The sequence below is a fragment of the Dasypus novemcinctus genome, chromosome 26 (genome assembly GCF_030445035.2).
Source record: "Dasypus novemcinctus isolate mDasNov1 chromosome 26, mDasNov1.1.hap2, whole genome shotgun sequence".
Lineage (NCBI taxonomy): Eukaryota > Metazoa > Chordata > Mammalia > Cingulata > Dasypodidae > Dasypus > Dasypus novemcinctus.
Genome location: NC_080698.1, coordinates 50,793,455 through 50,809,246, shown reverse-complemented (window position 1 = coordinate 50,809,246; position 15,792 = coordinate 50,793,455). Strand labels below are relative to the sequence as shown.

Sequence of the window (15,792 nt, the reverse complement as noted above, 5' to 3'; positions counted from 1 at the left end):
TGTGGGCTATGGGTGGGATGCTGTTGTTTCTTTGTAGGTAACCTGTCTGTGTCCTGACTTTGGGTGTGGGACAGTAAGAGGCTGCAGTCCTGCCCTTGGTGACCATGGCAACGACTCCAGTCCCAGGAAACAGTTTAGCAATGCAAACTCTATAAACTTTAAATATTCAGGGAAAATGCAAACCAAATGTGCTAAAAGCTTATCTAGAATGTATAAAGTCCATGCTAAAAGCTTACCTAGGATGTGGAAGATATATGCTAATTCAAGCCTATTGTATAAAAGGAACTCAAAGCTCTTGTTCCGGGCTGGGGTTTGAAACAGGAGACTCCTGAGTCTGGCCGGCCGTCAATAAATCATCTTTCCGTCTCAAAATCATTCCTGAGTCCAGGCCTTTCTATACGCAAATAACTGAACCTCTCCTGACTTCTACAACACTCCCATATGGTAGGTGGAAGCTCTATCACTTGAGCCACATTCGTTTCCCAAGAGTAATATTTTGAAGATGATCTTTCATAGTTTGTAACAGACATTTCACAATGCAAGGTGTGGGTGGTGGCGCGATCTATGGGAGCCCTGGATGATGGTATGCAAGTTTGTTTTATAAGTTCACAACTTTTCCTATACACTTATTGTTTATGCAGGTTCATGTATGAATGATATACTTGAATAAAATTTTATAAAAAACAAATTGTCCATATAAAATGGCTAAAATGATTTTCATGTTATATATATTTTACAATTAAAAATACTTAAAAACTTCAGAAAAAGAAGACATCATTGTTATTACGTGAAATGCTTTTCAGGCTCATTTCTCTCAGTGCTGCACCCCTTGCTTTTCAAACAAAACTTTTCCACAGTCCTCTATTTTAGGGGGTTGCTTTCCAGCCTGCAGGTGACACTGGCATTTATTGCTTCATATTTAGTCTCTTTGCCTTCAGCAGGCTATGAATCTGCCCCCCCACCTTTTTTTCTCTTATAAAGGGGATTTATTTTAGGTATAAGCTCACGTTGAGACACTGAAATGTCCAAACTAAGGCACTATCAGAGATGCTTTCTTACTGTTGATTCTGGAATCCTGGCGATATGGCCACTGATCTCTTGAGGTCCCTGCCTTCCCCCCAAGAATCTGCCATTTCCCGAGCACAGCTGTGAGCAACCAGGCATCGGGCTTGTTGTCTCTCACTGGGCCTCCTCTCTCATTCTTGCCTGCTCCACTTTCTTCCCAAGTGGAGCTTGTGAGCTTACGGCTGGCCTTACCTCTGTAGCCTGGAACTGCTCCATGGGTCCAGCCCCTAGGGCCTCTCTCCGTGCCTCTGGGCTCTCCTAGTTCCAGATTCTGGGACCTCTCAGCCTCTCTGGGCTTGTGTTTTTCTGTAGCCCTCTCCCTCAAATGGCAAGATCATTACAGTGGCTTCCTTTTCTCTGTGTGAATCTCCCTTTCCTGATAAAATCACAGTATTCACCCCATACTAATGGAATTATGTATCAGAATAGCACCCATAGATGGCGATGTTGCTCAGTATTGGAGAATCATGAACTGGGCCTGATTAGGTTTCCTTGGTCATGGGGCTAAATGCCGAACACAGGGGCAAGGTGATTCAGCGCTGGCACCGACGCTGTCACCCACACTGAGGTCTCAGCGGACCCTCCAGCCCCTGCCCACCCCCACCCCGCAATGTACTTTTTTTTTTTTAAAGAACATCAATATTTAACATAAAAAAAGAAATTACATGACATTTGCATTTAAACAGTAGTATGTACCTGTGCTCATTGCAGTTTACATTTGTACACAAACTACTAGATTTGAAAACCTGGTTATTGCTGTACATAACTATTCCAATGAAGTACAAGTCCAGTACTTCAGAATACCTACACTTTTAATTATTTTTAAGAAAAAGTAAGCAATAACATTTGTGTTTATGTTGACAAGAGTGTGGCAGTAACTACTGACGTTGTAATCTGACTGGGAAATAATTATAGCACAAAACGTGACATACTTCACTTAGCAATAATAAGATGGCAGGCACATTATGTGTATACACACACACACACAATTTTTATAGATCAAGTGTGAAACAGCAGTGCAGTAGCCAAAATGGGTAAGAAAAAAAGGGAAAAAAGTTTTCTTGGCAATAATAATAATAGCTAAATTTATGTACCAAGAGGCAGCCACCTCTGCCATTCCCCGGCAATGCACTTCTTTACATTGATTAGCCCTTCCCTGGGTACACATCTAGTACTCAATTAATGCTCATGAAATGACCACTGGGTCCCTTTCCACAGCAAGGTCACAGAGTTTGCCTCAGTGTTACCGATTTGAAAGACTAAAATGATGTACACGAAAGTATTTTTCCACAGTCTCTACAGGGTGCATGGATTATTTTCTAAGCAGGAAAACCCAATCAATGTCATGGCTCTCTGTCAGGCCACAATGCCATGTCTAGCTCCTTTTGCATGGGGAGCGCCTACTCGTCTTCCCCTACCAGCCCTTTCCCCGAGCTGCCTTCACTACTTGACCTCAACCCTATTTTTCTATCGCCTCCTTCTCCTCCACTGCCTTCTCCACTGTGGCGTGAAATGGGCCTCTCATCTCCAGGAGAGAAATAATGATGGCAATGCTTACACATTTGGTTCATCTGAAAGGGAAAACAGAATGCCTCCTACGTACCACTTTCTTTTTCTTTTTTTTTTTTAAAGATTTATTTATTCATTTAATTTCCCCCCCTCCCCTGGTTGTCTGTTCTCTGTGTCTATTTGCTGCGTCTTGTTTCTTTGTCCGCTTCTGTTGTCGTCAGCGGCACGGGAAGTGTGGGCGGCGCCATTCCTGGGCAGGCTGCTCTTTCTTTTCACGCTGGGCGGCTTTCCTCACGGGCGCATTCCTTGCGTGCGGGGCTCCCCCACGCGGGGGACACCCTTGTGTGGCACGGCACTCCTTGCGCGCATCAGCGCTGCGCATGGCCAGCTCCACAGGGGTCAAGGAGGCCCGGGGCTTGAACCGCGGGCCTCCCATGTGGTAGACGGACGCCCTAACCACTGGGCCAAAGTCCGTTTCCCCGTACCACTTTCATAGGCTGTCTTATTTCATCTGGCTGGCAAACTCTGGAGGTGGTGATTATCCCCATTTTACAGCTGAGGAAACAGGCTCAGCGTGAGCAAACACTGTCCTGCAAGTCATCACCCTGTTCTACCACCAGCCTGCAGTTTGGACCCAGGGTTTCTGATTCTACTCTTTCTGCTCTATCACAATGTGCCACTTAAAAGGTAGGAAGAAGAATATCTGCTTTGAAATACTGTTTCTGAAATGCTTCATATCGCTTAAAGGAAATCACAGAGGATTCTTTAGCAATAAAAATTTCACCACCTTAGTCTTACATATCATGTTTTTTCATATCATGAATTCTGAAGTGAGGCATCCCTACATTTCATAAAAGGGTAAACAAACTTAAAAAATTTCCAGTTTATATGTAAAAAATAAGGATTTACGATAAAATGGTGGCTTGAAAGATGCCATTCAATTTTGGAAATGGGCCTTGGTTAAAGTGTTAAGGAAGTTGGCATTCATGGGATGGTTATTCAAGTAAGCAGGTTTTTAAACATTCATTTGAGTCGGTAACATCATAAATGGAAGGTGGGCGGTAGAAAGGAGAGAAACTTTCATTTCTTCTTAAACAAAGTACTTCTCCCCTTGGGGAAAAACAAGTTAAGAACCATGTTTAAAGTAAATAGCAACTTAAAAAAAAAAGAACGATATCAAATATGCTTTAACAATAAAGTTAAAATAATTAAGACAAAATTAATAAAAACTTTACTCAATAAGAAACAATGGAATTTCACCTTTGTGTATTATGCTCAAGGGCGTGCTCCATCCAGCCTGCCGGGCCTGCTGACCCTCCGTAAACTCCTGCCCCATTGCCGTTGCTTGAATCGTTGCCAAGCGTTCCATATGAACAAATTACTTCAGATAAGTGAATCTCTTGAGGGAACTTCAGAGCAGGCAGTGCAAAGAGTTATTTCCCTAATAGTTTGGGGATGTGGTCAGAAAACGTGAGTCTCTAGAATCAACATAATCAACTGTACAAGTCACTGCTCCAGAGAAGGTAAATCATTAGAATACGGGCGTTTCCTCCTTCCCCCAAATGAAGAGTCATAGCTGCAAATTACTGACAGTCTATTATGCACCGGGCACTGTGCTATTAACAAGCAACCGAGGGGACAACCCGCCCAATCCCGGCGCCCTCTGAGGTCGAGAGCACTGACTTCGTTTTAGACTACAGGAACTTGCTCAAGGTCGCACGGCTCCTAAGGGGACAAGGTCTGCACACCTGGGGCTGGCTCCTAACCATCCTGTCTCCCTACCCAGTACCAAAGAGAGACCAAGAACCGCTGAAAACTATCACCCAAATCTGAGAACTCTAAGCTCTACCCACACTATCCAGAGGAAGCGGTGCTTTAGAGGGGAGCAGGTCTGCGGCTCCTAGCCACTTTCCTCCACGCCCCACTGCTCCCAGTGCTGTTCTGGCACGCTGCAAGGGCCACCGCTCTGGTTCCAGCCCTGGGCTCGCTAGAAGGCAGGGTGAAATAAGTCACCTCGCTCCCGCTGCTCCACACGACAGCCCCTCCGGCTAACAGAGAGCCCTCCGCAAATCTTCTCTGCCTCTCTCCACCTTCTTCTGGGCGTTTATCAGACAGGCCTACCTTCCCAAAGGGCGTTTCAGTTCTCCACCCAGATTCAGCTCTGAATCTAGATGAATATGCTGGCCTTGTACTGGGTTGCTTGCAGGTTGGGGGGTTTGAGTCACTCTTTCCTGGAAGGGAGGGGAAATGCCCTGTTAGGTATCAGGTGCTTTTCATTATCCTTCTAGCCACATAACCACGTGGTAAGAAAACTGAGGTTCTATAAAGGCAAGTAAACGGCCCACCAACACCACCGCTGAGTGGCTGAGACCTGAATGGTTTCTTCTTAAAAGTTTCAGTCCACGACCCAGCCTCCAATAGAATTTTCTGTGAGGAAATAAGCCAGACACAAAAGGACAAATATTGTATAATCTCACTAATATGAACTAATTACAATAGGCAAATTCAGGGAGTTAAATCTAGAGTATAGGTTGCTAGGAGATAGAATGAGGATGGTGGGGGGTTGATGCTTGATTTGTGCAGAATATTTAATTAGGTTGTGTTTGAAAATGGACAGAGATGATGGTAAAACATTACTGTGAGTGCAGTTAGCAGTGCTGAATTACGTGTATGACTGAGGTTGAAAGGGAAGTTTAGGGTTATGTCTGTATCTAGAAGGAAAGCTAAAGGATAGACCTGTGACTAACATAGTGAAACCTGTGGGTGATGACTGTGGTTAACAGTACAAATAAAAGGATGTTCTTGTAATAACTAGAACAAATGTATGTCACTAGTAAAAGGTGTTAATAGGATGGCATATGGGAAACAATATACCTAATGCAAACCATGGACTAGAGTTAACAGTAATATTTGAATATTCTTTCATCAATTGTATCAAAGGTACCATATGCTATGTGTCAATAATGGGGGGGTGGGGATAAGAGGTATAGGGTATTTCTTTTTGGAGCAATGAAAATGTTATAAAAATTGACTGTGGTGATGAATACACAATGCTGTGATACTAAAAGCCACTGATTGTACACTTTCGATGGATTGTTTGGTGGGTGAATATATCTCAATAAAACTGCAAAAAAAAAAAAAGGAAAGGACTTGAATGGACATTTCTACAAAGAAGATAATCAAATGGCACATGAAAAGATGCTCAATATCATTAGCTATTAGAGAAGTGAAAATCAAAACTACAATGAGATATCTCACACGCACTAGGGTGGCTGTCACTTTAAAAATGTGAAATAAGTGCTGATGAGGATGTGGAAAATGTATAATGGTAGCAATGTAAAATGATGTAGCCACCGTGGAAATCATTTGGTGGTTCTTCCAAAAGTTAAACATAGAATTACCATATGACCCACCATTTCCACTCCTTGGTATATGTCCAAATGAACTGAAAGCAGGGACTCAAATACCTGTACACCAATGTTCATAGCAGCATTACTCACAATATCCAAAAGGCAGAACAACCAAAGGGTCATCTGCAGATGAATGGCTAACCAAAGTGTGGTCTACCATACAAAGGAACAGCATTCAGCTGTCAAAAGGAACACAGTTCTGATACATGCTACAACATAGACGACTCTTGAAAACATTATGGTAAGTGAAAGAAGCCAGATAAAAAAGGACAAAGATTGTATGATCCCACTAATATGAAATTCCTGAAAGAAGCAAATTCATGGAGATAGAGGTTACCCAGGGGCTGGAAGGGAAGTAGGAGTTACTGCTTAATGGACAGTTTTAGGTGATGAAAAAGCTTTGGTAATGGATGGTGGTGAAGATAGCACAACATTGTAATGAATGACACTCAGAAATTGCTAAAATTGTTCTGTTGGGAAGCAGATGGCTCAACCAATTGGGCTCTGTCTACCATATGGGAGGTCCAGGGTTCGATTCCCAGGGCCTCCTGGTGAAGGCAAGCTGGCCTGCACAGCAAGCTGACTTGAGCAGAAAGCTGGCACAGCAAGGTGGTGCAACAAAAAGTGACACAGGAGGTGGCAGACTTGGCCCAATGGTCAGGGCATCCATCTACCACATGGGAGGTCCTCGGTTCAAACCCCAGGCCTCCTTGACCCATGTGGAGCTGGCCCATGCGCAGTGCTGATGTGCACGAGTGCCGAGCCCCATGCGCAAGGAGTGCGCCCTGTAAGGAGAGCCGCCCAGTGCAAAAGAAAGTGCAGCCTGCCCAGGAATGGTGCCGCGCATAGGGAGAGCTGACACAACAAGATGACGCAACAAAAAGAAACACAGATTCCCGTGCCACTGACAATAACAGAAGCGGACAAAGAAGATACAGCAAATAGACACAGAAAACAGACAACCAGGGTGGGGGGGGAAGAGGAGAGAAATAAATAAATAAATAAATCTTTAAAAAAAAAAGACAGAGAGACAGTAAGAGATGCAGCAGAGCAGAGAGCTGAGGTGGTGCAAGAGATTGAGCACCTCTCTCCCACTCCATAAGGTCCCAGGATTGGTTCCTGGTGCCACCTAAAGAGAAGACAAGCAGACACAAAAGAACACACAATGAATGGATAGAGAGAGCAGACAATGGGGTATGTTGGGGGAGGATAAAGAAATCTATTAAAAAATTTTTTTTTTTAAATTCATGTTAACCACACGAACAAAAATTTATATACCTGAGCATGCTCCTGGGGAGTGGGGCCTGTCTCCTCCCCAGCCTTGAGGTGACGCACCCCTGCCCAGCTCTGCACTGTGCCATCCCACTGAGCGGGTTCTGCCGTGCTGCTGGGTGGCCTTCCTCTTTACAGTTTACAGCACTTGACAAGCCTCTACCAGGGCCGTATTTCTGCCTTCCCACAATTTTCTAGAATAGTGCCATTTTGGTGGTGGTGATTTAGCCATGGCATTGAGGGCAGGACTGAAAGCCCTGGGTTCAAGACCCCCCTTGCCCTTACCTGTGGTGATGTGCAGCAGCTGTTTCTGAGCCTCAAAACCTTCAGCCTTGCGTCCCACCCACCTGAACTCAAAAGGCTGCTGGGATCAACAAAAACGCCCACTGGAGAGTGGATATAGCTCAAGTGGTTTAGCACCTGCTTCCCATGTATAAGGTCCCAGGTTTGACCCCCCGGTACCTACTAAAAAACAAACAGGCAAACAAACGAAAAAACCAACTCAGCGGGGAGTGGATGTAGCCCAGTTGTTGAGCGCCTGCTTCCCATTCATGCAGTCCTGGGTTCAATCTCTGGTACCTCCAAAACAAAAAACAAAAACAAAAACACGCCCATGTATCTGTCCCTGTCTGAACTCTCAATGAGTTTTAATATTTGCTAAAATGATTTGCAACAGATGTTACCCCATATTGGCTATCCAAATCAACTATAACAAATATAAAAGAGCCGGCGGCAAAATCGTTAAAAGTTGTGTCTGGACCAAAGATAGGGCATGCACTGCCGTCTTAGCTGATAATGCAAAGCTTGTGTTGTTTAGATGTAGCTGGTGTTACATCATCATATTCCCTTCTTTATTAAGTGAAAACATCTCCTACAGAAGTGGAAAAACCCATGAAGAAAGTGGGTGAGCTTTAGAGGCCTTGGAAATCCATGTTAAAAAAAGTTGTGTGTGTATTAAGAAAGGTGAACACATAAACGATATCATCCTGGCCATGTGTATGTTCCTTTTTTATGGAGGTGGCCTTTTGCCTTGGGTAACAAAATACATGTAGCAGTACTGCTGGTTCCAGAAAGCTCTGTGGTGTTTATTTTTCCATTGTTGTTGTTTTTGCTTTTACAATGGGGACTTAATAAGAGTTACAGTTTCGAGGCTGAGAAAAATGTCCAAATCATGGCTTCATCAGGAGGCCAGCTGCTGGTGACCCTGGCAGCCTCGCTCACAGGGCACGTGGCGGTGCATGCTGGGGCTCTCTTCCTCTCGCAGCAAGCACATGGCAGCACCCACTGGCCTCTTCCCTCTCCTCTGGGCCTCCCTGCTTTCAGCTTCCGGCTCCGAGGGCCTTCTCTCTCAACCTTGGGGAGGTTTCCGTTTCTCTGCAGTTTCCTGAGTGTGGCATGCTATTTTTAGGAAGCTCCTGAAGTTTGCATGCTACAGAAGCTGCTGTTGGCAGGACACCATGGACCACTGTGCTGAGAAGGCCTCTGAAGAGAGGAAAAGTGCCAATGGAAGGGAGTGGTGATTTGATGAAACACTCCACTTTTAAAGCAAACTTGGATGGTTTGAGAGTTAAAACCACGTGGGCCCGAGGCTTTGAGGCATATGGGCAGAATATGCTCTAAGTGCATATTCCCAGCACACTGAAGGAAGATCCTCATGCAGGTGGTTAATTGCAGAGCAAATTTCTAATCTTGAGGAGCCTGGGCTTTCTTTTGAAAACAAGTGCAGTCTTGTACATTCATTTCAGAAGACGAGAAAAAAGGGCCAGGACATAAAGCTCCCAAAGATTAGCTAATACTACTTTTGGCTAGAAACTGTGAGGGTGATGAGAAGCCAAAACTTGTGCTGGTGTACTGTTCTGGAAACCCAGGGCCCATGGGTAATGCTGAGGTGTGCAACGCCTGTTAACTGGCACTCAAATCATATTTAAGAATGAAAAATTTTTTCATCTTTCAGACAAGGCTTTTTTGACTAAAAATAACGCTTCTGGACATCACTGTAGTTTCTGGTTACAAATAATGTCTGTGGTCTTTCGGCCTTTCAACACTACATCATTGTAGCCTATATACCAAGGAGTCATTGTGACCTTATGGCATGTTAGTAAATGATAAAGTATCTGATGCAGATGATGGTACTCTGATGAAGGATTTGCAGAAGAGTTTTTATCATGAAGGCATCTGATGCATTCATCAGGCTTGGTAAAGTGTCAACAGAAATGATGAAAGAAATAGGCAAGAAGTGGCACCTGCAATTTTTTGCTTACTTTCAAGGTTTAGAGTGATTGATTCAAAGCAAAACATCTTTTACTTTGCTAAGGAGCCCAGATTAAGCAAAGTGGACAGTAAAAAATGCTAAAGGACTATTAGCATCTCTACTGAAGAGCAAGGACTTGGTACTTTGCTCTTAGTAAGATGCATTCATAAGAGCAAAGAAATTTAGAACCGGAGAGTCATAACTGATCTGAGGCAGGAGAGGAAGAGGAGTTCCATTACTTGAACACTGACTTTTCAAGTCTAGATCAAGCAGATACGATGATTTTGTTACAAGGGAGAAGCCTCCTGACATGAATAGAAGCACTCAGTTAAAACCTAAAATTACGAGCAGGGTCTCATGTTGTCAAGAGCTACAAGGTTTCTAGTAATAACATTTTACATGTGTATGGTACATTTGTTACAGCTGATGTAGAAAAACTGAAGCACTGCTACTAACCATGGTCACTGGTTTACTATAATGTAAGCTATAGTCCAAGGTCAGTAGCAATGCTTCAGTATGTGTTCATCATTGTAACAAAGGTACCACCCTAATGAAGGATGTTAATGGGGGGAAATGTGGGAGGAAGAGAGGGTGGAGTATATGGGAATCCCCTATATTTTCCATGTAACATTTATGTAATCTAAAGCTTCCGGGAAACGGACTTTGGCCCAGTGGTTAGGGCGTCCGTCTACCATATGGGAGGTCCGCGGTTCAAACCCCGGGCCTCCTTGACCCGTGTGGAGCTGGCCATGCGCAGCGCTGATGCGTGCAAGGAGTGCCGTGCCACGCAAGGGTGTCCCCTGCGTGGGGGAGCCCCACGCGCAAGGAGTGCGCCCGTGAGGAAAGCCGCCCAGCGTGAAAAGAAAGAGCAGCCTGCCCAGGAATGGTGCCGCCCACACTTCCCATGCTGCTGATGACAACAAAAGCAGACAAAGAAACAAGACGCAGCAAATAGACACCAAGAACAGACAACCAGGGGAGGGGGGGAAATTAAAATAAATAAATCTTTAAAAAAAATAAAAAATAAAAAATAAAGCTTCCTTAAAAAAAGAGCTACAAGGCCACAGGTCTAGGGAATGTCAACAGATGTCCTCTCTCACAGCTTCCACAGATGGCTCATAGCTGTCCACTTCTGAAGTCCTGAGTGCTGAGGATCAGACTATCTTAAATTTGTACACTGGACAAATCTCATTTGTTAGCTCGTGTGTGCTCATCCTCCCCCACCATCAGACAGCAACAATTCTCTCTGTCCACCTCCTTCCTCCTGCCACCAAATGCCCCTCCAGCAACTCTTCATTGGTATGTACCCAATAAAAAAGGCTTTGTATATTTGCATTTTACTGAATGTTGACTGCATTCATTATGTATCATCGAGCATATTATTTCATTGCTTATTTTTATTTTATAAAAACCTCATCGAAAGGTGAGCTGATGCAACAAGATGACACAACAAAAAAGAGACAAAGAGGGAAACGGACTTTGGCCCAGTGGTTAGGGCGTCCGTCTACCATATGGGAGGTCCGCGGTTCAAACCCCAGGCCTCCTTGACCCATGTGGAGCTGGCCATGTGCAGTGCTGATGCGCGCAAGGAGTGCCGTGCCACGCAAGGGTGTCCCCCGCGTGGGGGAGCCCCACGCGCAAGGAGTGCAACCGTGAGGAAAAGCCGCCCAGCGTGAAAAGAAAGAGCAGCCTGCCCAGGAATGGCGCCGCCCACACTTCCCGTGCTGCTGACGACAACAGAAGCGGACAAAGAAACAAGACGCAGCAAATAGACACCAAGAACAGACAACCAGGGGAGGGGGGGAAATTAAATAAATAAATAAATCTTTAAAAAAAAAAAAAAAAAAGAGACAAAGAGGAAAGACAATGAGAGACACAGCAAACCAGGGAGCTGAGGTGGCTCAAGTGACTGAATGCCTCTCCCCCATGCTGAAGGTCCCAGGATCGGTTCCCGGTGCCTCCTAAAGAGAAAGACAAGAAGAGAAGACAAGCAGATACAGAAGAACGCACAGCGAATGGACAGAGAGAGCAGACAGCGAGTGCAGGTGGCAAGAAGGGGGGAGGAAATAAAATCTTTAAAAAAAACAAAAAACCCACAAAACCTCGCTGATACAAGATGTAATTTTCACTTGATACTGTACTGTATACAAACATGCCCACCAATGAGTTCATTCAGAGTTAAACAATTTGGTAATTGATGTCTTCCATGTTTTCGATGATACAGAAATTCTTGGTAGACGTTAAATGGATTTTTAAACGTTTGAGTGCTTGGCTGGCATTTGGGGCAAGCTAAGACATTATTTTTTCCGTTTAAAGCAATGGCATATAGGGTCTTGCAATCCAAAACTCCGCTAGCCCACATGCTTTCAGGACATGTAACAAGAGATGCCTGTTGGAAAGTGCTTTGTAAATTGTAGAGTGCTGCCTAAAACAATTATTGTTTTCAAGTAAGAGAGAGAACAGCAGAATTTCTTTGTTGCTGGACATGTCCTCTTGGGAATCAAGTCCAACATTCTCATCTGATGGATGAGGACACAGACCAAGGCCCAGAAATGTGAAGCTCAGGATCAGGTGGCGAGTCACTGCTTGATTCAAGGACAGGATCTGAGGTCCTGGCACAGGGCTCTTTTTCTCTCGCCTAATGTCAGTTTGATCTTTTAAAACACTAAAAATTGTTTCGTGCTGGGAGCACTTTTACTAGGCCCTTTTAAACTTTTAATTCATGAGCAATTTTAAGAAAAGGACTTTTTACCTAGTCCTGAATTTGGCATATCATAAAAGACTCAAAACATTTACTGGTGAACTGAGAAACGTGCGGTTGAATTGTTAAAGCTCGTCTTGGTCACTCCTCTCTCTTGAAGAAACCCAACGACTTAGAATCACCTCCTGAAACGAGTCAAACCAAAAGGGCAAGTGAATTTCAGACAGAAGTGGAAAGAACACCCCCCGCCTCTGACATCACGGCTACGTCTCGCTGAGAGCTGTCTAGAACGATGATGGCTATTTACATTCCTTGTGACCGAAACATTTGGGGACAACGTGAATGCAGCAACATGAACTGTTAAGTGCAACAGTGCCAGTCCTGGAATCATGCAAAGGTCTGAAAAGCTAAACTTGCCCCAGCTGTGGAAGTCCATGGCACACTTCAGGGAGAGGAGTGTGAGGAAGGAAGCTGGCATTTAATATTAGAACCAAGTCTAGGATGGCACTGGCAGATCTGCACCAGCCCTGAGAAAGGATAAGTGAATTTTGACTGGCATTTTATGAAATGCAAACATGAAATGACAAGCAGGACAAACTGGAAGGGAGAGGCGCTGTGGCCATGGGACAGTGGTAGAGTGAAAAAGGAGGAAAGGGAGGGGTCAAAGACAACATCAAGACTTTAAACACACAGGGGGAGACAAGCAGGACAGAAACAAGAAGGAACACTTGATTATGCGAATCCTGTATTTTATGCCTGGCTGTTTTGTAAACCCGCAACTTCTCTAAACAAACAAACAAAAAGCACTTGATGAGTGGACAATGGATTTGTCAGCCCTGGTACAGAAAAACCAGCCAGGAAGGCAGAGGGAGACTCGGCTCCATACAGAGCCCTGAAAGCCAGGTGAGAATTCTTTGGGGGGAGCGAGTCTTCAGGGTATGAGACACATGAAGGGTTCGGGCCTGACCGGGTCACAGGAGAGTGGTTCCAGCTGAGTGAGGGGACAGAGACCTGACTGCGCTGTGATCGGGGTGGGGGGAACAGGGGGAGGTCAGTGGAGAAAAGGTACAAGAATGACTCTCACTTCTCTTCTTGGGTCATGTTCCAGATAATATCATGTACAGAATCTTTGGGATGACATTAATTTGCCTCCAACTCTACCCACCTGAACTTGAATGTTTTTCATACATTCTGGTGACTCCATTTCTTCATCAGTCATGGTTGAAGGTTTAATCAAATAGCACAGCATAAGTTCCTATTGAGAAACGAGAAGAAAATTCCATATACCAAGTAATAATAGTGCAAATTTGGGTGCATCAACAGGAAGTGCAGGCAGTCTCCATTCCCTCTCACTGTGAGCTCATGGAAGTATCATCAAGTAGAAACCCAAAGAGCACACTGGTTTCCCCCTAGGGAAATTATAACTTAGGTTTGTGTTCTCAATGGAGAAGACAGAGCATGTAAACAAAACAGATATACTGATTATAAATATAGTATTTAAAATATTAAATATATGCTACAATCCCCATAAAATGGGCATACAGATACCAGAAACAGCATAGACGCACTGTTTTGTTTAGGGTAAAGTTATCTTGAACAGGCTGAAGCCTAAGCAACTTACCCTGTGCTCGACACCAGGCACTGCCTGCCCCTGCCAGCCTTTCCGGCTCTACCTGTTTACTCCGCCAGCAGCAATGGGGGGAAAGTTGGAGGGAACCCATCATTTGTTTACAGTTAGCAAAGTGCTGAATAATGGAACACACCAAGCTTCTTTTTGAGGTACCGGGGCCAGGGATTGAACCCAGGACCTCGGATGTGGGAAGCTGGTGCTCAACCACTGAGCCACATCAGCTCCCCTGGGTTGGTTTTTTTGTTTGTTTGCCTGTTGTTTCTTTTTGTTTTTAGGAGGCGCTGGGGAACTGAACCCAGGACCCTCCATGTGGGAAGCAGGCACTCAACTGCTTGAGACACATCTGCTCCCTTGTTCTTACTAGTCCTGGTATTAGAGGAAATTCCCCTCCCCTCCTTGGGGGCAGCAGAGGTGGCAGAACACAAGGCAGGAAGGTAGGTGGGTGTGGGTGGGAATCCCAGCTCTGTACGTGAGCTGCACGACTTGGGTCTGGCACTCAACACCGCTAAAACGTGAGGTATTTAGGAATAAGTGCTCCTTCCCTTCCTTTCTCTTCAAGAGACCTGCAAACTCCGAAAAGAAGTGTGTGAATGTGTGCTGAGTGGATGCTTGAGCATGTGAAGGCTGTGCTTACAAAGTGCAAAAGAAAATAGCACACGCAGCAGCGGCACCCTGGGAAGGCAACACCCACCATGCCAGACCCCCGGGGAAACTTAAAGCCACACAAGTGGAGCTCAGCACCAGCTGGGGGCTGGAAGGTCAGGCTAAAATGCAGCGTGCCAGGAGGCCAACTTCCAGCCCAATTAAAGGAGGGACGCAAAGGATCCCAATTCCCCTGCAACTTCAACGGCAGGAATGCTGTGAAATTTCTACAAATGACTTTTCTGATTCTACTACATTAAAAAAAAAATCATTCAATGACGCCTGAATGCCAAAGCTGATGCTTTGTTACCTTAGAAACATTAGCTGAAACTCTGCTTAAGGCTGCCAGTGACTTCCAACTGAAAGGTCTGCGAAGAGATCCTTCAAAATGGTCGTCAACTAACTCAATAATGACGGAGTAACTGGAAAACACACAAAGGGGCATTTTAAAAATAGAAAGCATGAAATAAGCCTGTTTAGAAAGAATATTTTGTCCTACCCTGAATGAAGATATAGAAAAGAAAATTTAGATCATCTGATCCTAAATTTCCTTAGACTGCCGGTGGGAATACATTAATGAAAAATTCCCACTTTAAAAAGTTGCAAACTTGCAGCTGATTTCAACATTTACTTATAGGAAAGGCACAGAAATGTTTTTCCCAACATGAAAGCTGTAAATTTGTGCAACTAGTCCTCACCAGTATTAAGATGAACAGTTACTATGTAGATTACCTTGACTTTAAAACATACGTTATCATAACCTCTATATTATTTTATACATAGTAGAACAATGTCAGTGTATGAGGCAGAGATATTTAGTATCTATTTCTCCAGGTCAAGAGGAACAAAACTTTGTTTCTATGGCATTGAATATTAAATAGGAGTACTACATATTGAATGACTCCATTTATATAAAATGTAAATATACATCAATTTATAAAGATGAAATTAGATTAGTGGTTATGTAGGGCTGGGGAAGGATGCTAAGGGGTGTGGAGTTTTTCTTTTTGGAGTACTGAAATTGTTCTAAATTTTTATGGTGATGAATGCTCAACATTGTGATTTAAATTAAAAGCCAATGATTACATATTTGGGATAGATCGTATGGTACGTGAATATGTCTCAATAAAACTGTTTACTAAATAAATAAATGTGCAAGAATAGCCACAAATAGCAGCTATGTATGGCAGGGGAAACACAGATATTGAGAGGTGAAGGATCTCCTTTTGTTTGTTTTTTCATTATTATTACTGTAATAATGAAAATGTTCTAATAATAATTGAAGTGATGAATGCACAAATACGTGATTATA

General features: G+C 44.0%; 1 protein-coding gene across 2 annotated transcripts in view; it reads right to left on the bottom strand.

The window, feature by feature from the left end:
• Positions 1 to 8,316: 8,316 nt before the first annotated feature.
• TSEN2 (tRNA splicing endonuclease subunit 2) overlaps positions 8,317 to 15,792 on the bottom strand; it is a 42,767-nt gene continuing 35,291 nt past the window's right edge. For both annotated transcript variants that reach the window (XM_004456118.2, XM_004456119.2), the window contains exons 10-12: positions 14,791 to 14,902; positions 13,374 to 13,463; positions 8,317 to 12,393 (exon numbers count right to left, since the gene is read on the bottom strand). In XM_004456118.2, coding sequence (XP_004456175.1) covers positions 12,334 to 12,393; positions 13,374 to 13,463; positions 14,791 to 14,902 — 262 coding nt within the window. In that variant the 3' untranslated portion in view covers positions 8,317 to 12,333. The remainder of the gene's footprint in view (positions 12,394 to 13,373; positions 13,464 to 14,790; positions 14,903 to 15,792) is intronic.